General features: G+C 39.3%; 1 protein-coding gene across 8 annotated transcripts in view; it reads right to left on the bottom strand.

The window, feature by feature from the left end:
- Nucleotides 1–17,731, bottom strand: part of ppargc1a (peroxisome proliferator-activated receptor gamma, coactivator 1 alpha) — a 697,135-nt gene that overhangs the window by 9,047 nt on the left and 670,357 nt on the right. For all 8 annotated transcript variants that reach the window (XM_043693928.1, XM_043693938.1, XM_043693948.1 and 5 more), the window contains 4 exons: nt 12,626–12,742; nt 9,218–9,338; nt 8,999–9,120; nt 6,888–7,039 (listed from right to left, as the gene is read on the bottom strand). In XM_043693928.1, coding sequence (XP_043549863.1) covers nt 6,888–7,039; nt 8,999–9,120; nt 9,218–9,338; nt 12,626–12,742 — 512 coding nt within the window. The remainder of the gene's footprint in view (nt 1–6,887; nt 7,040–8,998; nt 9,121–9,217; nt 9,339–12,625; nt 12,743–17,731) is intronic.

The following is a 17,731-nucleotide window of genomic DNA, read 5'->3' as shown; positions in this document are numbered from 1 at the left end:
TGACCATAGAATAGGGTGCTGATTTCCCCACCTGCCATGTTCAAAGTAAATGTCAGGATCCGTGCATGGCAGCTTTCAACTGACAATATTTGTCTGGCTACATGGCACATTTTAAAATGGCCCCTGCCTGTCAATTCCAGGACATCAGTGAGTAAAGTATTTTTCTGGAATGGTGATTGGTAAGATAGAGCATAAATTTGGCGTGATACATGCCACAGAAATGGAACAGGCAATTAACATGGCAAGTTTCGTAAGATTCTGCAAGAAGTCTCACTCAAAATTGCAGCAGGAATCCATTCAGCAAATTTGTTCCAACTTTCATTTAGCCAAAAAATCGTAAGATTAATTTTGTCCTGCTAATGCTGAGATTCCTTTTACATTACATAACTTTATGATTTCTTTCACTTCTTGTGCTGCTGATACATAACAGTTTTTTCTAGGCAACTATAGAAAACTGCTAACAAGAGTCTGGCAATTATAGAGAAACATCACAGATGAATAATAATTTACCTGATAATTTTCAAAGAGTACTTATGCAACATTCGACTTCAATGGGATTAAATGGATAGGATTAAGCCCGTAAGGTGCAAGGTGTACAGAACTCATGTAAAAAAAAGTCAAACATTTTTGTTTTTATTTCTATGACACTCATATTGTAATATTTCACCTCAAACATGACCTTGTAAAGTGAACACATTTTTCAACATGATGACACCAGTCAGGCAGAGGACCAAAACCCACGCTCATTTCACCCTCAGCTTTGTTGGCTACCTTCTCAAAATTCAAATCATCAATTCCAGAAGGATATCAACCTCAGCTCTCTTTGTAACTAAAAAGAAATGACTCCCTTTTCCTGTTTCTAACCATTGAGTAAATTTTTAAAATTGCAGTTGCCATGAAACCCATAAAGAAAAGTAAGGTAGGGTATGAGAGTAAACTCGCTCATAATATAAAAAACAGACAGCAAATGTTTCCAAAAATGTATAAAATGAAAACGATTGGCAAAGGTAGGCACTGGTTATTTTGAGGATGAGAAGGGGGATTTTATAATGGTAAATGAGGAAAAGGCTGAGGTGTTGAACAGGTATTTTGTGTTAGTCTTCACAATAGAAGACACTGTGCCACCGTGGGCGGCACCGTGGGCGGCACGGTGGCACAGTGGTTAGCACTGCTGCCTTACAGCGACTGAGACCCGGGTTCACTTCCCGCCTCAGGCGACTAACTGTGTGGAGTTTGCACGTTCTCCCCGTGTCTGCGTGGGTTTCCTCCGGGGTCTCCGGTTTCCTCCCACAGTCCAAAGATGTGCAGGGCCAGGTGAATTGGCCATGCTAAATTGCCCGTAGTGTTAGGTAAGGGGTAAATGTAGGGGTATGGGTGGGTTTCGCTTCGGCGGGTCGGTGTGGACTTGTTGGGCCGAAGGGCCTGTTTCCACACTGTAATGTAATCTAAATCTAAAAAAAAAATAAATAACATGCTAATAATTGATGACAAAGAGGCTATAGGGTGGGAACCCAGAAATGGTCATTATCACAAAAGAGATAATATTGGGCAAGTTAATGGGGCTAAAAGGTAGACAAGTCTCCTGGCCCTGATGGAATGCATCCCAGGGTGCTAAAAGAGATGGTGGGGGCAATATGCTTGTGGTAATTTAGTGAAATTCAGTGGACTTTGGGATAGTTCCAGCAGATTGGAAAACAGCAAATGTGGCACCACTGTTTAAAAAAGTAGACAAAATAAGGTGTTACTATTGGCTCATTAGCTTAACTTCTGTGGTAGGAAAAAAGCTTGAATCTATCATAAAGGAAGAACTAGTGAGACATCTGGATTGAAACTGTCCCATCAGGCAGATGCCTACGTTCATGAAAGGAGGTTATATTTAACTAATTCACTAGAATTCTTTGAGGACATTGTGAGCACAGAAGATAGCAGGGAACTGGTGGATGTGATATATTTGGATTTCCAGAAGGCATTCAACAAGGTGCCGTACAAAAAGGCTGCTGCATAATATAAAGATGCATGTTGTTTATGGGTAACGTATTAGCATTTATAGAGGACTGGTTAACTAACAGAAAGCAAAGAGTGGAGACAAATGGGTGTTTTTCAGCCATGAGTGACTAGTGGTGTGCCTCAGGGGTCAGCGATGGGACCATAATTGTTTACAATTTACATTGATGATTTAGAGTTGGGCACCAAGTGAAGTATGTCAAAGTTCTCAGATGATGTTAAAATGAGTGGTAGAGCAACGTGTGAAAAGGGATATAAATAGGTTAAGTGAGTGGGCAAGAGTCTGGCAGATGGAGTACAATGTTGGTCAATGTGAGGTCATCCATTTTGGTAGGAATAACAGCAAAATGGACTATTATTGAAAAGGTGCTGCTGTGCAGAAGGACCTGGGTATCCTTGTGCATGAATCACAAAAAGTTGGTTTGGAGGTGCAGTAGGTAATCAAGAAACCAATTGGAAGATTGTCTTTCTCTGCTGTGGGGATGGAGTTTAAAAATAGGGAGGTTATGCTGCAGCTGTACAGGCTGCTGGCAAGGCCACACCTAGAATATTGTGTACAGTTTTGGTCTTCTTACTTGAGAAGGGATATACTGGTACTGGAGGAGGTGCAGAGGAGGTTTACTAGGTTGATTCCGGAGTTGAGAGAATTGGCTTATAAAGAGATTGAGTAGAATGTGATAATACTCATTGGAATTTTGAAGAATGAGGAGGGATCTTATAGAAACATAAGATTAAGAAAGGAATACATAAGATAGAAGCAGGGAGATTGTTTCCATACGTGGGTGAAACTAGAACAAGGAGCATATCCTCAAAATAAGGGGGAGCAGATTTAGGGCTGAGTTGAGGAAGAACCTTTTCACAAAGATTGTAAATCTGTGGAATTCCCTGTCTGGTGAAGCAGTTGAGGTTACCAGAGTGAATGTTTTCATGTTGTTAGTTATTATAGTTCAATATTTGCCATTTTACCACTTCCTTTTGTTAAAATTGTTTATTGTAGCCTTTAAATTCTATGATTTGGAGATGCCGGTGTTGGACTGGGGTGTACAAAGTTAAAAATCACACAACACCAGGTTATAGTCCAATAGGTTTAATTGGAAGCACACTAGCTTTCGGAGCGACGCTCCTTCATCAGGGGATAGTGCAGGGCTTGATCGAGCCCTCCACTATCACCTGAAGGAGTGTCGCTCCGAAAGCTAGTGTGCTTTCAATTAAACCTGTTGGACTATAACCTGGTGTTGTGTGATTTTTAACTTTAAATTCTATAGTTTGGTATTGCATATTCTGATAGCTGTACATAGAAGCTCTTTTCATACTCCAATACGAATCCCAATTTTTTCTTCAATATCATTTACAGAAACTTAAAGTTATGATTTAACTTTTGTCTGTAATATGCTTTAATACATTGTGAAACCAGAAAAGCATAGTGCCTATCAGTAAGTAACAAGATCATGCGATGTTTGAAACAAGAGGAAAGAAATATGGCTTGTGCCTAAAATGAATGCAAAGTCAACAAAGTAGCTATTACAACATTGGTCTGTCCCTGGCATGGGCCAAAGCTGAATTCAACTTTACCCTTACTTAAGTGCCACTAGCGAGTTGCAAATGCCAAATGGAGAATGTCTGGTCGAGGCGAAGAAGAATATCATAGGACTTGGGAGTCAAGTGGAGTAGTGATGGGTGCAATAGGGCTGGTAGTGGATTTATAAGCAAGATGCTGCATCTCGGAATGTCCTTGGCCACAGAAACTGAAAACAAATTCTGACATTGTCTGCAAACTTTTGCCTGGTCTGATTCTGCACCCATCTCTGCTAGCCTCTCCCCAGAGTTTTTTCACAATGTTCTATTCTCTGGTGAGTGGATTGTTCTTCCACCCGATGGAAAAAGGTAACTTTCCCACCTTGCACAGGCACTCAAATCAATGAAGTTGTTACAAGCTTTCTCTCAGCCCCTGCCCCACTGACACAGCCGTAACTGCATGAGCAACATATCTTGTGCTTTATGGTGCCGTTTGCTAATCTACTTGGAAATTATAGGAAGCCAGTAGATGCTGTATGTGCTATCATGATGGGTGTATAAATCAAATCACACATATTATCTTTCAAAAAAGACTGACCACTAGTACACCACTGCATTGGTGCCTATCCAGACAGGTCCCTCAGTTTTCATTCAGTAACAATGCCAAACATGAGGAAGAACAGTGCAACTTGTCCTCCAAATGCACATAATGCAATCACTACAGTCAACTGAAAAAAATGTATTAAAATATCAATACATTATCAGTGCACACCGTAACAGTATCTCAATACGTGCGCCATCCTTGAGCTCACAATAATTTTAAAATTTTTCTCTAACAACAACTATGCATCATTGCAACTCTGACATGATCAGCTGATGAGGCAGCCTGCTGAGATTGAATCCCATTGCGTGATTACAGGTTGGTCAAGTTTCCAATGCATGCATTTAAAATTTTCATTGGTGTATGAGGGTACATTGCAACTCCTGACACAAAAACAGAAATTTCACCCACTTCCTGGGCTTCTATCAGGAGCCATGCTCTTCTTATTAAGTCCCACTCATTTTGCCCCTTCTATGTGTGGGCTAATTTCCGCACAATGCCACCATTTATTTAGTAGCTATAGACCAGGCCACAGGGCTGTCTGGCATCTGATTGATTTTGAAGTGGAAGGTAAAGTCGCCATAGTCCTATCAGACCATACGATTGCTCTCTCATTACAGAGAGGTGGTAGCTTAACCAAAAGGTCACAGAACTCAGGCGAGGAGAGAAATTGAGAAGGAGAATCTTTCATGGTAACCTCAAATGATGCAGGAATTGAACCCACACCATTAGCACCACTCTGCACCACAAAATGGCAGCACACACTGTTTAATTTGATCCAGGTCAAGCAAAGAAACTCCTGTAAATGCACTACCTCTAACATCAGGAGCAATGTTTGGGATTAACTATGGACTATGATTCTGTGTCAACAGATCATCCCAGAAATTTCAATTTGTGATTAGGGGTTCTAGATTGAAAATCCTGGCAGAGGACATGACTCTGCTTTTTCAGGTCCTGGGACAATATCTTGTCCAACTGCTGTACTCCTGTGTAGGAATTGCACTGCTTGAAACACAATATTTCGATCCTAAAATTAATTTACCCTAACGATCTCTCAAAGAACCAATGTATTTATTGGTTGTTTTGTCTGATTCCTAATAAAAGCCTCACTTAAATATGATTAGCCAAATACTTAATACAGGCTCAGTTGTTTGGATGGCTGGTTTCAAGGCAGACTGACATCAATAGCACAAAATCAATTTCTCGACCTAGCCCCTTGCTTGAGTGGGAGAATTTAATCTGAGGCTCACCACCAGTTCTCTGTCCAATGAGAAAGCAGATGACAAAAACTCCCAATGACCAGGGAGTCTAGAAACATGGTCACAGTCTAAAGATATAGGGTAGGACTGAGATGAAGAGAAATTTCTTCATTCAGAGAGTGGTCAACCTGTGGGATTCTTTGCCACAGAAGGCAGTTGAGGCCAAAACATTGAATGGTTTCAAGAAAGAGTTAGATATTGTTCTTTGTGCAAAATGGATTAAAGGTATGGGGAGAAAGTGGGGGATACTGGGACAAATGATCGTACTGAATGACAGAACAGGCTCGAAGGGCTGCATGGCCGACTTGTATTTATGTTTTAGACTACGCTGGCTTTAACTTTAGTTATTGCCAGCTAATGTTTATACTTGCCTATAAATCCCTGACAAACTAATCTTGTAGATGTAATGAAATACTTTTAATGGATTCAATTTTCTAAGAATATCCTTAATTAGTCATTAAGTTTCACTTTACCATGCCACATATGAAATAAAAATAATTCAGTTTCCTACTGTTATCACAGTTATTCCTTCCTTAAACATATTATAATGTGCCTTTCCCAAATCCTGCCTGTAAGTAAAAGTTAGTCCAATTGCAATGAGTCAGTAACATTAAATTAAATTATTGTTAGATTGTGTGGTATTCTAAGGTTCTTTCACATGGAGACATGTGAAAATATACTAACCATATAACTCAATTTTTGACATCTCCAAGACAATAAATGTGAGATAATATTTTGCCCAGGATACATTATGGACATTTCTAATGACACATTATGATTTTCTATTACTGAACACACATTTATGCATAATTAAATCAGAAGCATAAACCAGAGCAAACCCCTCAAAATATATTAAGATGATAATATAATAGACTGCAACCTTTTCCTATTTTAAAGACAAGTGTAAGGTCTTGTGTTTTGGATGCAATTCGATTGGTCAAACTCCCAGGCTTGAAGCAAAACACACTTTAAACTGAAACTTTAGATAAAATGTTAAAAAAAATTGGAACAACTCCATTGAAAAACTTAACAGAATAATGGATGAGTGAACTACTAAACAGGCAACTGCTCCAATATAGTAACATCCCATAAACATATCTTTGGCAAAGACAAATTCAGTAAAATAGGTCGTCTCACATGTAATTCTCCAGTCCAGGAGGAAAGAACATTCAGAGAAAAATGAGAGAGTGAGGGAGCAAAAGCAAGAGAGAGAGAGAGCGAGAGAGAGAGCGAGAGAGAGCGGGGTGGTGAGAGATGCTTCTATTCTTCCAATTTTTTAAAAAACCCCAAGACCTCACAATATGTTTACTTTATTGGCTTGAAATAGACTGCTCGAGACCTGTCTCAACCTCTCTTCATTTAAAAAAAAAACCCAGGTCAAAATATGCCTCTTAAAACCATAGTATCATCACAGCATGAAACTAATAATAATTCAAAGCCACATTTAGCTCAAATATCCATAGAGACTTTGAAAACATTAGAAACATTGTTTTGTACAGTAATCTCACCTAGGTCTGCATAGTTAGACTTGTAGAATTGTCTACGGCCACCGAAGCATAATTCAAAAGGGGGCTCATTTGATCTTTGCAAAGTGTTTCCATTCTCAAGGGCAGCAAATGCATCACAGGTGTAACGATATGTGATGAAAGCATAGTTGTCACTGAAAAGAATTAGAGCAAATGTAATTCATTTCACTTACTATGGAAAACTACAAATTATGTCAGACAAAACACAATCCAGTGAGTTTTCATTTGTTAGGCAGTAAAGGAAGTTTTGTTTCTGTTATAGAGAGATTGTGAAATACTTCACATATGCTGAATCATCCTTACCTGGCCCTGCATACATGTAACTCCAGACCCACAGCACTTGGATGACTCTTAGCTCTTCTCTGGGTTACTAGAGATGGGTAATAAATGCTGACCTAGCCAGAGGCATCCACATTCCATGAATGAATAAAAAAAAATGTTAAAGTGCTATGCCAAGGCAAACATAGCAGAATTTTACAGTCCTCTGTGGTCAGGTTGGAAAGCCTATCCTTCCACCAACCCATTCATCATAATCTGGCCTTGACTTAAAAGCTGGTTGTTAAGCCCTCAAACAGCTTGTGCATTTTCACACCAATTGTGGCTCTTAAGCGGTTCCACCTGGCCGCATTTTATCAGCCAGATAATCCTATGGGGGCTTTGAGTGGGAGATGCAGATTGTGCCTCCTTCATAGTCTCCCTTTTCTAATCAAAGCCCTCACCTTAAGATCTGACCCTTACACCACACAAACATGTGCATCCCAGGTCCCACTCCCTTCACCTTGACCCACCAGGTCAGGTACTCCAGCCTGTAGATAACCCACTCTCAAAAAATGTAGCTATCCTTCAGCTTCTGGTTCTTTGCCTTGGAGTGTAGACATTTTGGTGGCTCCATCAGGACTAGGGACCTGCAGGAAAATCAAACTGGCCAGCAGCTCTTGGAGGTGGTACTTCCTCCCTAGTTAGGGGCATAAAGTCCTTCCCTTAGAGCTTCAAATGACTGCAGGGATGCCCATCAGTATAGAATGAATTTTATGGCAATGTAGTCAGTAACAGAGCATGAACGCAATCATCTATTAATTGCTGCCAATGGACACAACTTTTCAGAGAGAAAAATCCCAAAAATAACAATGAAATGAATAATTGGTTAATTTGTTTTCAGTCAAGTTGACTGTGGGAGAGATGTTCAACAGAACACAGATAGAAGGCCCTCTTCATTATAGAATGTGGACATGGAACTTGGATTAGGTGAAAAACAGCAACTTTTTTAAAAAAGCTACATGCTCCAGCATCTATTTTAATTGGTTTTGTGTGGCTTTAACTGGGTAGTATCAGCCTTTAAATAGGTTCCGTAGGTAGGTAGTTTTTTTTCTTCATCCTGACAATGTGACTGCTGGCATTTTGAAAGAGATCTACACTGAATGCCTTAAATATTTATCTATTTCAGGTGGTAGTGTTAGAAATGGATTTTGTTTCCAACAGTAGACCACCTAGAATCTCAATTTTCATTTACCATTTTAAATGTTGGAGCATGCAGAATGAATATTCCCACCATAACCACATATGATAAAATTGAATGTTGATATTATTCTGATGTTGCCAAGAGGAACAAAAGCACTGCTCAAGGATGCACAAAAATAATCTGGCTCCTAGTCACCTGGACCTTGACTTCCACGACCATAACCTCAGCATTTTTCCTATTGATAACTGAATATTGGTCAGGGAGAAAAAAGTGAGGACAGCAGATGCTGGAGATCAGAGTTGAGTGTGTGGTGCTGGAAAAGCACACCATAAGCCCGAAATGTTGATTCGCCTGCTCCTTGGATGTTGCCTGACCTGCTGAATATTGGTCAGCCTTAATATGTTTTAGGAGACCTATTTGGCACCTGACATTCCACCATCTTGATATAAGTAAAACTGAGTACAGATGACTGGAGGGAATTTTAAGCTTGTTAGTCACTCACAAGTCAATAACAAATCAATTCCAAGTCCAAGACTGAGATTCAACAGTTGCATCATTGATTTCATGAAAAAAAAGGATTTTAGATATTCAGGAGCATGTTTACTGTGTGAAATATAGTCATTTCTAACATTACCCATCTTCACGCAAATGGACAGTGCATTCTTCGATTTCACCAAAAACTTCAAAGCGTCTCTTCAGTTCGGTACGGGTTATGTCTGCTCTGACTTTTCCTACATAAATAACACGACGTTCCTCCTGGAAAGGTTTAAAAAAATATCTTTGGAAGTCAAAAAGTCATGGTTCTTACATTCACAGCATTTCTAATTAGAGTAACAGCTACAACAATGCTTACAATTGCCTTTTGCCTTTGTCGCTCCCTTTGCTTTGCTCTTTCAAATTCACGTTTCTCATAGTCTCTTCGATATTCTTCCCTTTTCATCCTTTCACTTTCATATTCCTCATAGCTGTCATATCTGAATAAATTTAGTTTTTAATGAAACAAATTAAAAATGTTAGGTCAAAATTGTGCAGTGTTTTGCATAGCAACATGCTTCATTTAACATTAATGCGCTTATTCCACATCACAAACATTTTAAATTATTACTGAATAACAGATATAAAGTATACTTCAAAGCTGAACTAGGATGCTCAGAGTGAAAATGAATGTCTTAGGGATTCTGCCATTCAACTGTCATAACTTTAATGGCAGCACTATTTTCATGCATAAGCTAAAGATACAATAAATTTACAGCAGTAGAGTGGAAAATGCCTCAAGAAAATTCTTGGGGATAAATCTCACAATGATCTTTGCAATATGACTTTTTCTTGAACTTCATATGAAAAGGTAAACATTTCTCAAAGGATTGTGGTGAAATTTTACAAGTTGCAATCTCTGTAGTTGTCTTGTCACCTGGCTGGTGCCCTCCAAGATGATCATGATTTGCCATGATGAAAGAAGGCATTTCCTCTGCACTGAACTCATGGGCAGCCATGCTCTGAGAAGTGCTTGGTTATCCCTTACTACCTGAAACTTTGGTCACCACGAACTAGTTAGAGAAGTGGGTGTAAATGCCAGGTTCAACATTTCCTCAACTATTTACAACTCCCTTCTTGTAAAGGGCCTGCTGTTAAAGCATTCTGTTTAAAAATTACCAGATTTGGGAATCCTAGCTGTTTTCTTGACCTTTTGAATGCCTATTCCCAACTCCCTCAAACAAATGGGTTTCACATGTCAGTCTCCTAACTGGAAACAAAAATGAAATTTTCCTTTCAGTATTCCAAATGATTTCAGTCAGAATTAAACGGCTATAAGAAATTGGCAAGAAACTATTCTGGATTTCCTGTCCCTCTCCTCAGGCCATAAATGATTCAGATGTCTGCTGTTTTAAGCAATTAACCTGTGCTTGGGATTTGTGATGTGTTGAACTCTGAGCCAATCCAAAGTTGGAGATTTCTACTGATGTTTAAGTGGGGTTTTAAGATTAGTTCACTGGATAAGCTTTTCTTGCCGATAAGGTAATAAGAATATAATAAATAGGAGCACACATTGAATTTGCTCCACAATTCAATAAGCTTTAAGCTCATCTTCTACCTCAAGCAAATTTCCCACCCTCCCATATATCCCTTGATGGCTCATAATATCCAAAAATATATCAACCTCTACCTTAGTGAACAATTGAACCTTAGTGGCTTCTAGGATAGGATATTTCCTCATCTCCAGTTCAAAGAAAAGCAGACAATTTGCCTTTACTATTTCTGCTAGCCACAAAGAGTAGCCACAAATCTGGCTATTCAGCTGTGAATCAATTACAGAGCAGAAAATCATTTGGATAAATGTTGCATTCCATTCTTCCATAGGACATTAACAAGGTACCAAAACACTGACATCACCTCACAGTGCTGTCTTTTGTAAATTAATACTAGAATTTGTTTCAGCACCTTCTATCCAGGTCTTACATGGAATGCACTAAAACATTATTTTTTCCCATTGAAGCAGAACCTATTTAATCACTTTGCCACTGATAAATTTACAGTACTGATCAAACACTACAGAAGTAGGTCAGTTACACTGCACAGAAAAAAACCTGCAAAAGAAAAACTTCAAATAATCGTCTCAGCATTTTCTCATAATTTAAGGTGCTGAACCAACAGGAATCTATCACCAACTTAAAAGCAATTGAGGAGACCTGTACTATCACAATAACTCTGCTTTGTCACACCAGTGTTTAACTCAATCCTTTAGTGTTTTAAGTTTTATTAAGTTCTTATGCTCATCAACATGAGGGATATCAGTGCTAAGGAATTGATCATCTTTCATCTTTGGGACCCTGTTTAAAATTTATGAAACAGATTGAGTATCTAATCAAATTTACTTTACAAAAATCAAAATATTGGAAGACTGAAGAAGAGCTCTGAAGAAGACTCCTTGAACTCTCTTTCTCTCGCTGCAAATGCTGCTAGACATGTTGAATTTGTCCAGCATTCTCGATCTTTATTTAATCTCTTTTTAGGTGTTGTAAGATATACTGAATGTTTCAAACATGCTTTGTTTTTATTTCAAAGTTCCCTTTGACTTGTGACAACATGCAGTGAAATTTGAAACCTCGGATAAATGTATCTTATTGCACTTTCTTTCTAAAACATAAATTTCCTGTAGCTTCTTGGAACAAGGTTAGTAATGTGACACTAATTAGGACATATTATTATTTGCTTCTTATTTGGAGCTCAGTTCAATATGTCCATGTGTCTTTCACATAGAACTCTTGTATACACCAGACAGACTAAATGTGAAGGACTGAATGTAGCCTTTCCTAGAACTTACACTAACAGCTTTCCTGCATGCATACAATGTCGAATTCCTGACATGCTGACATGTCGAGAATTTGAAACACTTACTTAATGGACAAACTTTTATTTGTTTTCCCTTCTTTTCTGCTCTAAGTGTTCCATAATCTGTTGAGTAACTCATTTTTATTATCTCCTTAAAATAACTCTATTTTGTCCTGCCCCCACAGACTGCCTGCAATGAGAACCGATTGCGATCACACCATGAGTGAATTAGTACAGCCATGCCTACCAATAGATTGATTAATCTTTCTTGATTGTTATCGTCATTTTATAAGAGCAAACAGAGAGGAGGAGTTAGGAGCCTGATGCACATCTGCTGGGGTGTAATGGGAGCTAAGTGCACACATTTAGTGATTCCAAACTGACAAGACTCAGAGGAATCATGGCAACAAGGAACTTGCCAGTATCAGAAACATGGTTATTGAATCAGGATGAAAGGCAAATGGAAAATAACTAGTAATACATTGGGTGGCCAAAGAAAATACATCATGGCCAAATGGGCAATTATCCTTTTCAATCAATTAAATATTCAAGTATCAAATGCTGCTTTCATTAATTTTGTCACTTGACACTGTAACTACATTATCTCCTAGATATAGCAGATAATACAGGCTACATTTAAATATGGCAAAAGGCATCTCCATAACTAATAATTTCAGACATTTAAGTTAGACATTCATTGATTTATAGAACACCTGTCCAAAATTAAAATGTACCAACTCTGATTTTATCAAGGAAGCCAAGTTTTGATGATTCAGTACATTTATCTGGTTAAGCACCAACCTGGAATTGTCAATGAAATATTAACATATCTAAATTAACATATTAAAATATTAACATTAGGAGGGAGTGCACTAAATAAAAATGTATCAAAGGAAACATTAACAGATTCTACACTATTATATTCCCTCACCTGGGTCTACTAAAGCGGCTGTAAGGTGACCTGGAGCGTGACCTTGAATATGAACCGGGGCTTCCACGAGATCTATGTTGTACCCGACTGCTCCCTGAATCAAAGTAGTGATGTGATCTATAAAGCAAAATAAATGCAAATATATGATCACTGAAAATAACACAAAGAGTATACTTTTTAACATATAACTTTTATTTTGTGTTTATGAACCCACTAGAAAGCAGAGGATGGGATTTAATTCTTCACGTGTAGCTGAGCCATAAGGGACATAATGAGCACAGACTGAGCACTTCCACATCAGAAGGTTGGGAAATATTGAGACACCTTTTAGCTACCTTGTTAGTCAGCAAAACTGATAACTGATTGCCTCAGGACTAGGGGATATCATGATGGAAAAGGCATTAATGGAGGGGAAAAATAATAAAAGAACTTTAAAATATTTCCTAAATCATATTTATGTCCTACCCCATGCAGAAGTGTACAGCACACTTAATGAAATATACACCACTACAAATAGTCTTGAGATTGAATATCAGATGCCTTGGTCATCATGAAGAAGAAAGTGAGGACTGCAGATGCTGGAGATCAGAGTCAAGAGTATGGTGCTGGAAAAGCACAGCACAAAAAACACAAATGAGGCTCATTCCTGATGAAGGGTTCATGCCTGAAATGTCGATTCCCCTGCTCATCGGATGCTGCCTGACCTGCTGTGCTTTTCCAGCATAACACTCTTGGCCTTGTTCATCATAGCCAGTGACTTCAACCAGGCCAACGTAAAGAGTGTGTTACCAAGATTTGATAAATCAGACCATAAGGTTGTGCTCCTTCTCCCCGCCTACAAGCAGAAACTGAAGTGTGAGGATCTGGTACAGGAAGTCATACATTGCTGGTCTGAGGTAACAGGCAAGCTTTGACATGATTACTTGGAGTCAATGGACTGGTCCATAATCAAGAATTCAGTGGCCAGCCTAAATGAGTATACAACTACTGTCAGACTTCATCAGTACGTGTGTAAAGGGCTGCTTGCCAAAGGAGTTAACCCGAGTGTTCCCCAACCAGAAATCATGGATAAACTGAAAGATCCACCCCCTATTGAAGTTCAGATCTGAGGTGTTCAAGTAAGGTGACCCTAACCTATACAGGAAATCCAGGGACGATCATCGCAAAGCCTTCAGGGAGGCCAAGAGACAATACGAGACTACACTAGAGTCCCAGACTAACCGCACAAACACAAGTTAAATGTGGCAAGGCTTACACAATATAATGGATGACAAAGCCAGTCTAATAGAATCACTGACAACAATGCATTCCTGTCCAATGAGCTCAATGCATTCAATGCTTGATTTAACCGAAAATCAGTGAAATTATGTCGTCTGCCTCAACACCCTTGGGTACACCTACACCCACAATCACTGTCGCAGACATCAGATTGGCTTGAACCCACAGAAAGCATCTAGCTTGGATGGAGTCTCCAGCCAGATACGCAGATTCTGTGTAGACCAGCTGGTGGAAGAATTTGTAGACAGCTTTCACCTTTTCTTACTACAATGTGAGGTTCCCACCTGTTTCAAAAAGACCACTATCATCCCGGTGCAAAGAAAAGTTAGGTAAAGGACCTTAATGATGACTGCCCAGTGGCTCTGACATCCATCATTATGAAGTGCTTCGAGAGTTTAGTAATGGCACACATCAACTTCAGCTTCCCAGAGTACCATGACCTACTACAATTTGCCTACTATTGTAATGTATCCACAGCAGATGCCATTTCCCTGCTCCTACACACATTCCTTGAACATCTGGATAACAAGAATACCCACGTCAGACTCCTATTCATTGATGTTAGCTCTGCCTTCAACACCATAACTCCCACAAAACTCATCTCCAAACTCTGAGAGCTAGGATTTTGCCCGTCTGTAAATGGAGCCTTGACTTCCTGACTCACAGACTGCAAACAGTAAAGACAGGCAGCAACTCCTCCTCCACAATAATCCTCAACACCGGTTCTCCACAAGGCTGGGTACTCAGCCCTTTATTATATATAATCCTTATGCACTATGATTGTGAGGCCAAATTTAACTCTAAGTCCACTGACAAATTTACTGATAACACCACTGGAGTGAGTTGGATTTCAAACATCAACGAGACAGAGTACAGGTAAGAGAGACACTTTAGTATCATGGTATAAAGACAATAATCTCTCCCTCAATGTCAGCAAAATGAACGAACTGGTCATTGACTTCAGGAAGCGGAATGGAAGACATGCCCCTGTCTGTATGAATGGTATTGAGGTGGAGATGGTTGAGAGCTTCAAGTTCCTAAGAGTAAATATCATCAATGATCTGTCCTGGTTCATCCACATTGATGCTACAATCAAGAAAGCAAACTAAACCTCTACTCCCTCAGAACCTAGAAATTTTGCATGTCTACAATGACTCTTAGAAATTTTTATCAATGCACCATAGAAACCATCTTATTTGGATGAATTACAGCTTGGTATGGCAACTGCCCAGCCCAAGACTGCAAGAAATTACAGAGAGTCATGTGAGAGCAACTCAATCCATCACAAAAACCAGCTTTCTTTCTATTGATACCATCTACACTTCCTGCTGCCTCAAGAAAGCAGACAGCAAAATAAGACTTTTCCCCACACAGGTCATACTCTTTTTCACCCTCTTTCATCAGGCAGACGGAACAAAAGTTTGAAAACATGTATCAAAAGATTTAACAACAGTTTCATCTCCATGTTATCAGACTTATGAACGAACCTCTCACATATTAGTTGATTTTTCTCTGCACATTCTCTGTAGCTGTATCACTAAATTATGCATTATTATATTATCCTGACGTACTTATGTAAGTTATGATTTGTCTGGCTAGCACACAATACAATACTTTTCAATATATCTCAGTACATGTGTTAATAATAAGTCAAATCAAATTATACTTCTCCCAATGGCTTGTAAGTAAATGTATGATGCACACCAGGAGATGTAAATTCAATCTTTGGCCTTTGTTGAGCCAAATGATACCAGCTATAGGAAAAGAAGTATCCTTTGTGAATAAAGAGAAATATTATTAGGCTTCCTACCTTTCTGATGATTTTTGTAATTCCATATGGTGTACAGCTGAAGACATATACATAAGATTAGCTCAAATTGCAAAGCTTTTCAGGGACGAACAGCCAGCTGCCATTCATTAGCCAGGCTCAGGTATGAAGAATGGGGGTCTAGATTAGAGTGGTGCTGGAAAAGCACATCAGGTCAGGCAGCATCCGAGGACCAGGTATGAAGAATGCTGACTAGGGCATATTATTAAATGGCAAACTGAAATCTTGGCCGAGCAAAGAATCATCTTTATGAGAGGAAGGGAGATACATTATTTTCTGAAATCACCATGCATTGCTTATGATGTCAATCATTGCTTATCAAAGACAAGCACAGCAAGATCAATGGTAAAAAAAATCTCTTAAGTGGAACAGGGTTTAAAAAAAAGTCACATCCTGTATCCAAAGAAAATTTTCTTAACATGAAAATACATAATAAAATACATTTATCACGAAAGATCATTAAATTTGCTGTAGTCTGTTCAGGCTCACCATAAAATGCTGCAGGGCTTACTGATGTGCACTCAACGTTCTTTCCTCCTTGCCTCTCTCCCCTTTATTGTCAATTTGACTGCTGGTTGAGTACATCTCTTAATAATTGTCAAACTCATACATCCATATCATGCTGTCAGTGCACAAATGGCACAATATTTTAGTAACCAATTCTGACAGTGGCAATATTAGCAGTACCAAATAATCATTGTAGCATGTACATAATTTTTTAGAGTCATAGAGATGTACAGCATGGAAACAGACCCTTCGGTCCACCTTGTCCATGCCGACCAGATATCTAACCCAATCTAGTCCCATTTGACAGCATTTGGCCCATATCCCTCTAAACCCTTCCCATTCACATACCCATCTAGATGCATCTTAATTGCTGTAAATGTGCTAGCCTCCACCTCTTCCTCTGGCAGCTCATTCCATACACACACCACCCTCTGTATGAAAAAGTTATCTCTTAGATTTCTTTTATATCTTTCCCCTCTCACCCCAAACCTATGCCCTCTCGATCTGACTCCCCCACCCCAGGGAAAAGATCTTGTCTATTTATTCTACCCATGCCCCTCATGATTATTTAAACCTCTACAAGGTCATCCCTCAGCTTCCAACACTCCAGAGAAAACAGCCTCAGCCTATTCAGTCTCTCATAATAGCTCAAATTCTCCAACCTTGGCAACATCCTTGGAAATCTTTTCTGAACCCTTTCAAGTTTCAGGAGACCAGAATTGCACGCAATATTCTAACAGTGGCCTAACCAATGTCCTGTACAGCCACAACAGGACCTCTGTATTCAATGCTCTGACCAATAAAGGCAAGTATACCAAATGCCTTCTTCATTATCCATCCACCTGCAACTCTACTTTCAAGGAACTATGAACCTTCAGTCCAAGGTCCTTTTGTTCAGCAACACACCCCAGGACCTTACCATTAAGTGTATAAGTCCTGCTAAGATTTGTTTTCCCAAAAAGCAGCATCTCACATTTATCTAAATTAAACTTCATCTGCCACTCCTCAGCCGATTGGCTCATCTGATCAATGTCCACTATGCCTCCAATTTTGCTGTCATCTACAAACTTTCTAACTGTACCTCTTATGCTTACATCCAAATCATTTATGTAAATGACGAAAAGTAGTGGACCCAGCACTGATCCTTGTGGCACTCCACTGGTCACAGGCCTCTAGTCTGAAAAGCCACCTTCTATCACCACCTCTATCTTCTATATTCGAGCCAGATCTGTATCCAAATGGCTAGTTCTCCCTGTATCCTATGATATTTAACCTTGCTAACCAGTCTCCCATGAGGAACCTTGTCGAATGCCTTACTGAAGTTCACATAGATTATGTCTACTGCTCTGCCCTCATCAATTCTCTTTGTTACCAAAAGAGAAAATGCTGGAAAATCTCAGCAGATCTGGCAGCATCTGTAAGGAGAGAAAAGAGCTGACATTTCGAGTCTAACTGACCCTTTGTCAAAGCAGCTTTGACAAAGGGGGAGTGGG

The sequence above is a fragment of the Chiloscyllium plagiosum genome, chromosome 1, assembly GCF_004010195.1.
Source record: "Chiloscyllium plagiosum isolate BGI_BamShark_2017 chromosome 1, ASM401019v2, whole genome shotgun sequence".
NCBI classification, from domain to species: Eukaryota; Metazoa; Chordata; class Chondrichthyes; order Orectolobiformes; family Hemiscylliidae; genus Chiloscyllium; species Chiloscyllium plagiosum.
This window is presented reverse-complemented; position numbering and strand designations above follow the sequence as displayed.